The sequence below is a fragment of the Nematolebias whitei genome, chromosome 18 (assembly GCF_014905685.2).
Source record: "Nematolebias whitei isolate Nwh7 chromosome 18, NemWhi1, whole genome shotgun sequence".
Classification (NCBI taxonomy): domain Eukaryota; kingdom Metazoa; phylum Chordata; class Actinopteri; order Cyprinodontiformes; family Rivulidae; genus Nematolebias; species Nematolebias whitei.
The window spans coordinates 33,756,487-33,765,216 of NC_056515.1; the positions used below are offsets into that span (position 1 = coordinate 33,756,487).

At 39.7% G+C, this 8,730-nt stretch overlaps 1 protein-coding gene across 1 annotated transcript; it reads right to left on the reverse strand.

Annotated features, from left to right (window-relative positions):
• Window positions 1–1,977: 1,977 nt before the first annotated feature.
• LOC119424569 (dual specificity protein phosphatase 4) lies at window positions 1,978–4,895 on the reverse strand. Its single transcript, XM_037692057.1, has 3 exons — window positions 4,364–4,895; window positions 2,669–2,796; window positions 1,978–2,145 (listed from the first exon to the last, which is right to left on the reverse strand). The coding sequence occupies exons 1-3, from the start codon at window positions 4,737–4,739 to the stop codon at window positions 1,978–1,980; spliced, it is 672 nt and encodes a 223-aa protein (XP_037547985.1). The 5' UTR covers window positions 4,740–4,895.
• Between the last annotated feature and the right edge of the window lie 3,835 nt (window positions 4,896–8,730).

Sequence of the window (8,730 nt, forward strand, 5' to 3'; positions counted from 1 at the left end):
ACTTTTCCTTAACAAATGCACTTTAATGGTCAAATCAGCTGCATTTCGCCTGGGCAACGCTGCGAAATGCAGCTGATTTGACATTTGCTCCAAGAGTTCTGGAGCGAGATGAAGGTGGCTTTTTAAGGCAAGCCAAGTGTCTCATTAATAGCCACTTTTACCTATTAATGAGACACTTGGCTTGCTATATTACTCGAGTGCCCTCTAGCAGCTGAAAATGGTAGTGTTCAATATTTTCCATGTCAGAATGAATAAAATCGTCAGATCTCAGCCAGAAATTGAGTTAAAAATATGGGGAAAAAACAAATACTTTGTTGTGTAAGTTGGAGGGTACGCTAATCTATGCAAGAAGGCACGACTTATACAGCGAAAAGTACGGTAGAATGCAAACAAAATAAAATTCACTATCTCACTGAGCAACGGAAACCTGGAAACAGACGACTCTGTGATCCCAGCAGAATATTTTGTTAATCGCGTTAGCATTGCCTCTTATCAGACAGGAACAGCTAATTATCTGAATGACCAGCCTCTTCCAAACAGGGCCGTTTGGGGTCGTTTCTGTCTCAGGCTGAAACACTTTCACGTTCAAAAACACAACTTTTCAGCCTAAATACAAAGAATTCAACGAAAAATCTTGAGGAAATTAGGACTACCTCAGATATCAGGTCGAATGAGCAGCTAAATATGTTTGCAAGGGGGAAAAATAGTCATTGTGCAGCACACGAGCAAACAGCAGCACCACTGAGGTGATGGATATTTATGAACCTTCCCAGAGAATGGAAGCAAATAATCTCGAACTATGTTTGCTCTGATTTGGATTTTTAGAAAAAAACGAGGTATTTTTATGACAAAAAAAACATCTAGAAAAAGTTGGGACAGGAGCAACAAAAGGTGGTACGAGTATAAAAATGAGGAGCATTTTGAGGTCAATACGACGTATAAACAGCATTTTAGAGAGGCTGAATTTCCCCGAAGTAAAGATGGGCAGAGGTTAACACCTCCAGAAATACCCCTGTCCTTTCTGAGCCAAAGTTCATTTAAAATGAACGGAGACAAAGTGGAAAAGTGATCTGAGGCTAGCTGAATCAAAATGTAAAATTTATTTTTGGAAACGGACGACACGCCCTCCACACTAACCGGGTGCATTCGTGGTTCTGACACGAGCAGCTGACATCTTGAAAGGCAGCATCAATGCAGAACAATACAGGTTTTAGAGCAGGGCTTTCCAACTGGTGGTCCAGGGGCCAAATCAGGCCCACAGGTGAGCTCAGCTCGGCCCACTAACGGGTTCATTTTTAAATAAAATTAGATTTTAAATCGTAAAACAAACTTACTTAATGAGAATAACTGCTGGATGTCCAGCCCCTGAGCTTTTGGTTTTCAGTAACTGTGGCCCTCTGAGCAATTTAGTTGAATAGCCATGTGTTAGAACTACATACGCTCCCATCCAGACAACACGTTTTACAGGGAAGGCCTTGCATATTTCATCAACCACATTTTGAATTCCCTACAACAGCATGGCTATATAGTAGAAGAGTCCAGGTGCTGAACTGGTCCAGAATAGAGATGCGCAATATTATTGGCATGGTATCGGTATCGGCCGATATCAGCGATAAAGTAAAATATCGGACATTCTATCAAAATAACTCATCGATATGAAAGACTTCTGTTTTAAAGTTAATTTTTACTTTAAGAAACTGTCAAGAATATCTATTTATGCATTACTCTGAACATAACATACATAACTCTGAACCCCAAGTCAACAAATTAACTCACAGACGGTGGGATAAAGCCTTTTAATGAAACTGAGAGGTCAGCTGGTCTGCAGCAGTCCATACCGGCAGTCCAGTTCGACTTATTGACAAAAAGCTCTGTGTGTTTATGTCATCACTGCCGACGGGCTCGGAGTCAGGAAATGCTCAATACCACTAAGAGATGTACGGGGGGGGGGGTGGGGGGGGGGGGGGGGGGGGGGGTCTAAGCTCTCAGCATATGGTCTCCATGCTTCCACAGGAAACTGAAGACGTTCTGAATGGTAAGTGCACCTGAAAATGCTTCACCGGAAGACAGCGAAGCATTTTTATCCTCAGAAAACACACAGATGGAGGAGGCTGGGCTTTCTGAGTCGGTGCCCTCGTGATTTCTCTATTAGGCCACAAAAAAAATACAAAAAAAAACAACATGTGACTGCTGTGAGTGTTGCATAAAAGCTGCTGGCTCAAACAACAGATCGCTGTCTGAATAAAAATAAATAAACAAGGCCAGTCAGGTCAACAGGATGCGATCAAGAACCAAATCGATGCTTCGAGAAAACTTGTCAAAGTGATCGATTTAAACGTAAAAATAATCAATCTAAGACTAAAATAAACGGCCTCGCATTACGTGAAGGAATGCGTATCGCCCGTCTCCTTTCACGCCAGAGGTTTTAGACCAAGATCTTATGAGGAGACGGGAAGGAGTTGCTGACTTTTGGTCAAGCCTTGAAAACAACATTATGGAATATTGCACCAAGACACGTAAAGCTCAAGGTATGACTCGCAGCAAACATTAGACCAACATCTGTGAAAATGACAGAGTTCTAATCCGTCCAGTTCATGAGCCATGCAGCTGATCCTTGTTAGTTGTTCCTCTTATTTTCACCATGTATTTGTCCATGTTGTGTCGTTACCTGGTCATTGTGCGGCGTTCCACACGACGAGCAGGAAGAGTCCACGCTGGACTGGCTGCTGAGGGGTGGTATGGATTTGGTCTTTAAGCAAAACTCTGGATACTCCGAGAAAAATCTGTCATATCCCCCTGGACACAAACAAACAACAAGATCTATGACGAGGAGGCAAGAAGGATGCTGCAGAAATCGAAGGGTTTTAAAAGAGGTTATTGATTTAATCACGGCATTAGAGCCACTTTAAGGAGGAAAAAAAAAGATTTATATCATAATAGGATGCATGATTTTCTTGTTGGATTTTTGTTAACGCGAACTCATCTGCAAGCGGACCACTTCCAACCTTTAATATCGAAGCACAATAACAAGGATTCATGCAAACTCTGGTGCTTCGAGGCTTATGCATCATTCAGATGCGCCACAGCTCACGCCCGAAGCTTTCAGAGTCTTCACGGTCTAAATATAGACCAGGGCTGTTTTTCTATTTTTTATACGTTAGTTTCAACCTTCCCGTTGGTGGTTTACCCGCAGAGGACTCAATCAGGGCAGAGCTGTATGTCACTTGGCGTTCAAGTGTCTTCGTAAGCATCAGCATTACCTCATTCACTCAACTCCCATCCATCCATCTGTGTGTGTGTGTGGAGCTGTGAGTGAATGAAAGTGTGTATTGTCAAATAAAGAGACGTGCACCAGCACATATAAAAACCACAGTCCGATATCTCAAGCTCTGGTTCATTCAGTTCTTTCTGTGGTTCTTTAATGAAAATTACACCAAAAGTGAACCAGATTCAAGCTCAAAGTCGATAAAACACGCCAATCAAAAATATAACAGTTCACCACACATAATTTATTCCTATCCTATGTTTCATTTAAGAAATGCCTTGTTTTACAAGACATTTTGTACAAACTGTGTCTATTGAACGATTTGGAATTCCAAAAATGTAGCTTATTTTTTAAGTTAATCTTTAACATAATTATGACAAATGATATCTATTAGGCAAATATGTCCGTCTACTGATTGTGTTGGTCTCGTACTAGCCATTAAAATTGTAAAAAATAAAATGACCACATTTTGGACCAATAGGATACTTTACAAAATGCCTATATGAAAATCTTAGCACAAGAATGTACGTTTAACAATTTACCTATATGATAATTCAGCTTTTCTCTATTCTGGACAAAAAAATATAACTTTACTTTACAAAAAAAGATTAGCCAAACTAACTTAACTGTTTCCATATTGCTGATTAGCTATTTGCTTGATTTATATTATCTTTATTCTATTTTTGATCAATAAAATGTCATAGTTTGGAAAGAATGTAAGCCAAGATAGCTGCAAATTATGTTTACATTGCAGACCAGTAGATATTTTGCTTATTTAAAATAAAGTTATCTTTATTCAATTTTTTATGAGGAAAATTTGCATTATTTTACAGGAAACTGTAGCCAAACTGACTGTTGTTGTATTGCTGGCAGGTATACCTATATTTGCTCATATTATAAATAAATTTGTTGTGTTTGGAGCAATAAAATGTTTTATTTTTTACAAAACGTTTCAGGTTTTTACATTGCAGGACGATATGTGCATTTAATTAAAGACTAAATAATTTATCTTTACCCTATTTTTTATTCTTATTCTATTTGACCCAATCTAGAGATAATAATAATTTGCCATAATTGTCTAAATAATAAAGGGTTTACCTTTGAGCAGGTAAATGTGTGTTCCCTGGGAGTCTCTGAGCAGCGCGTGCAGCACCACGTTCACGGTGCTGTCCTCCTTCACGGAGTCCGCGTCCGGAGTCCGCTCGTCGTACAGCGCCACGGCGGAGTACATCCCGGAGCGGAGGCGGCCCCGGACCTCCTCGTCCCCGGCCAGAATCCGGTCCAGGCTCAGCGCGGAGCCCTTCGCGCGCCTCCGGACGATGGTGTTGCAGCGGGCGTTGACGGCGCCGCGGATGTGTCCCGCGCTGAAGGCGAGGAAGGAGCGGCAGTCCAGCAGCAGGCACTTGTTGTGGGCTCCGTCGTCCTTCAGGAGCCGCCTCAGCATGGCGCAGTCCATCACGCGCAGCTCCTCCATCGCTGCCGGTTGTTTGTTTGCTCGTGTTCGGCTGTGGTTAACCCTCCAGCGCCTCTCTATCCGCGCATCTCTTCGTTCTCCTGTCGGTATGTCGCCGCGTCGTTCTCCTTTTGCTTTTCTGCCCTATTTTTTTAGTGAATGGGCGCAACGCGTCACAGCGGAGGTGACGTCAACCGACCTCAGCCAATCAGAAGGCGTCCAGCTTCGCCACGCCCTCTCCTCCTCTGTCGTTCATTCATAAAAAAGGACAAACATCAATGAAAGTGGAAGCGACAGGAAAGGCGATTCAAGCCCAACAAACACCAGCTCAATAAGAAGTTTTACACATATATATATTTTTTTAACCTACATATGTAAAGAAACTCTATGAGCACAATTTAACCATTTAGTTTATTTTTTCATGCTCCCATCTTAAGGTCAGCCATGGCTTATGTGGAAATAGATGCACCCCTAGTTTATTTAAAATCTTATCGCCCATCTCTGTATGCAAAGGCAATAATGTTTTAATTTACGAAACGCTCAGAAACTATCACTGGTTCAATATATCAATGTTCGTGCTGCTGTTCGGCGTATTGTTTTTATGCTATTATTGTTTAATGCATTTTTAGATAATGTTTGTGGAATGTTAGATAATGTTCATATCTTAGATCTTTTTACTGTTTTTCTTTTACATTTTATTGTTGGATGTAACTGGGACCCTGTTTACACAATTTCGTTCCACCACATGTGGTGTGAATGATAATAAAGAAACTCTGACTCTCTGATATATATAAAAAAAATCCATATATATTAAAAAAAATTGATTTGTACGCATATTTTATGACTGTCTTGTTATCGTTGTTGTCATCACTCTTTGTTAAAATTCAGGTCTGTCTTATAAATGAGTCCCCGAGGCTCAACGGGATTAACCTGTATAAATAAAGGTTGAATGAATATCTATAGCTGGTTAACTTTTGGAGTCAAATAAATTTAATATGGCTGTTGAAACCACCTAACTTACTAACTAATTATTTTTTTTAAGTATCAGGAAATAATCACTAGATGCACCTCTACATCTCATTAACATTTGGAATCAATCCAATCCAAGATGGCTGCCACAATGGACATTCAAGAACCCAATAATAGTTTTAACTACATCATTTTTACAGATATTATGTTAGCATTTGATGTGGTGGTAGCTGAGAGTCATCCACAAACTATGCCTTATAAAAACCAACAAGTTAATGAATTAAAACCAACTATTTACTGTAATATTTTTACAAAATGTTACAGCCTTTTTTTGCAGTGTATTTCCATTCAGACACTTGATATCCTTTCCAGCGAAGCCTCCATACATCACCTCAGTTTGCATGTTGTTGTTGTGGCGGACTGCAGGTGGGAGTGCTTACGTCTGCCGTCACGCAGACGTTTGCGCGTGCATGCACGCCTGTGACTGAGCGTGCATCCGTGTGTGCGTGGGTGTGTAATCCTACAAGCGGATGCAATTTGCATCTCCCATCTTGCAGGCCGTTGAGCGTGCTCAGGTATTTGCATGTTGATCTCATTTCCATGGTTACGAGGGGAAATGAGACCAACTCGGCAGCAGATGACAGGAAGAAAATTCAGACAAAAACAGACTGAGAGCAAAAACAGGCCAACACTTGAGCTGCATGGGAGAAAACAGAGGGCTAAAGTGAGGAAATGTGTGTTCTGGGATTACAACACCTGATAATACCTTGTTTCATATTTATAGGATAAAATATCTGGGTTTGATGGTAAACCAAAGGAGATTTAAAACTGTACTTCAAATCTTTTAAAGGGGATTTCTGAGGAAATGTAATGAACAACTAATATCTTACCTGTTGTAGGTAGCGTTTGTACAATCTTGGAAAAATAGTTTAGCTTCTTTCCAGACTTGTGAGCCAGCAGTTCGTTTTAACAAAGTACAATAAATTGTTGCCGTTTCGAAATAACTCTGATCATTTTGGTATTTACAACAAACACCATGTCAGGACCCTAAAAAAATCCAAATCATAAATCCAATTCAAATTCAGATTTAATCTAACTGGTCAGTTCATTTCTTTACTAATGCGTTTCATTCACACGTACATTATGAAATGCCAATTAGTAAAAGTTGTCTAACAAAGCGAACAGATTGCATCAAATCTTGATTTTGTTGCCCATTCTGCAGCAGCACGTCAGCAACAGTAGGAAACAGCTAGCAGGAAGAAACTTCTGGTAAAACCAGTTTCAAGACGGCCAATCATCTACTTCGACCAGCTGGGGGTTGAAAAGGCAGGAAAGAGACACAAACTCATTAAGAATGGTCCAGATGTTGCTTCTATGGGAAGAAAAATAAAGAGAAAGCAAGGTAATGATGGCAATAATTGCATACAAACCGTAGACAGAGGCTAAAATGTGTCCTGCAGAGTGAGCCATTAACAAAATGCATATTTAGGTCACTTGCAAAATACTTTAAAAATGTACTCATTGCAATGTTATGGCTGCCAAAAACTACACATTTGTTTACTTATACAGAAACGGCTAAATTACTGAAAAACAAACATAAGCAGCGTATATGCAAGAGCAGTTTGGGATGTAGAAGTCAGACTGTTTTGATGTATAGGTAAGTATTTACTATCAGATTTGTTGAGCAAAGTACACAGATTAAAAAATGTTGTTGACATTGAGTGCGTACCCACATTTCAGAATTGAACCACTAGTCCCCCGCTACTTTGTTTAATGCAGACTCGTTCTGTCGCAGTTTTTCAAAATAAGAGTGGACATGACACACAACTAACTAAGTGATGGATAAGCCGCACAATCTGCATGGGATTTTTATTTAAAATGAATTATCTTAAATTATTTAGCACCTGCTGCACATTTGTGCAGCCCAGTGCTGCAGAAAAAGCTTCCCCCTGCCTTTGTGCAGCTCTTACTGCATGATAAGCTTCCTGCTAAAGCTGATCAGCTGATCAGAGCGGGGAAGTGGGCGTGGCCAAGACAGCTTGCAGGTGGCAGAGTGTAGCCTGGCAGAGAGGAGGCAGAGCTACAATCATGATATTCTGTGCTCTTTTAGTGTGTAGAGTTTAGAAACATTGTTTAGAATATTGCAAGAGTATGAGAAGGGTTTAAAATGCCTATATATAAATATATTGTTTATTTAAAACGTTGCAGTACTATATATATATATATATATATATATATATTTATAGATACAGGTGATGAGTGTGATTGCAGCCTGGCACATGTCATGACAAAGTTTACTGAGCTTGAACTGAACTTGAACTTAAACTACTGTATCCCAACTTTACAGTTTCACTTATCGCGGATGGGTGTGGTCCCAAATACCCGCGATAAAAGAGGGATCACCGTATCTGGAAAACTACTTGAGTAAATTCCTTAAAACCGCAACATTCATTAATAAGGTTCAGAATTTTATTTTTCACGTTTTATGTCATAGTTTACAATGAGTTTAATATAAAAAATGATTCAGTTTCTAAGACAAAATATTGTGTTTTGTTGGTATTTTTCTTTAATCAAAAGTTATGCGTCTTGTGCTAGAAGCATCATTCCAGGAGCAGAAAGAGTGATTTATTTATTTATTTATTTTTTTTGATATATCAAACGGTAAAAACATTAAAGCAGCAGTAAACCAACTTTTATTGGTTACATTAAAACAGTCCGTCAGGCAATCCAAGGTCAAAGTGACTTCAGGCCTTGTTGGCAATACTCCAAATTTCTGGAGCTCAAATATCTAAGGGAAACATTTACATAACCAACAAAACATAGTCTTCCATCTTTTGAGAGTGATGCACATTGTAAGTGTTTGTCCTAGTTTTTAAGCTGTTAACAGCTCCCTCCAGATTCTGTGCAGGAAGAGGAGAAAAAGCTGTTCGTTTGAACGCAATAAAGAAAATGGAAGAGAAAAGATGGATGAGATGGAGGTAGAGAAATAAAGAAGTAATTTCATCTGATGAAATCCTGCACATGCACTGCTATCAACCCCAAA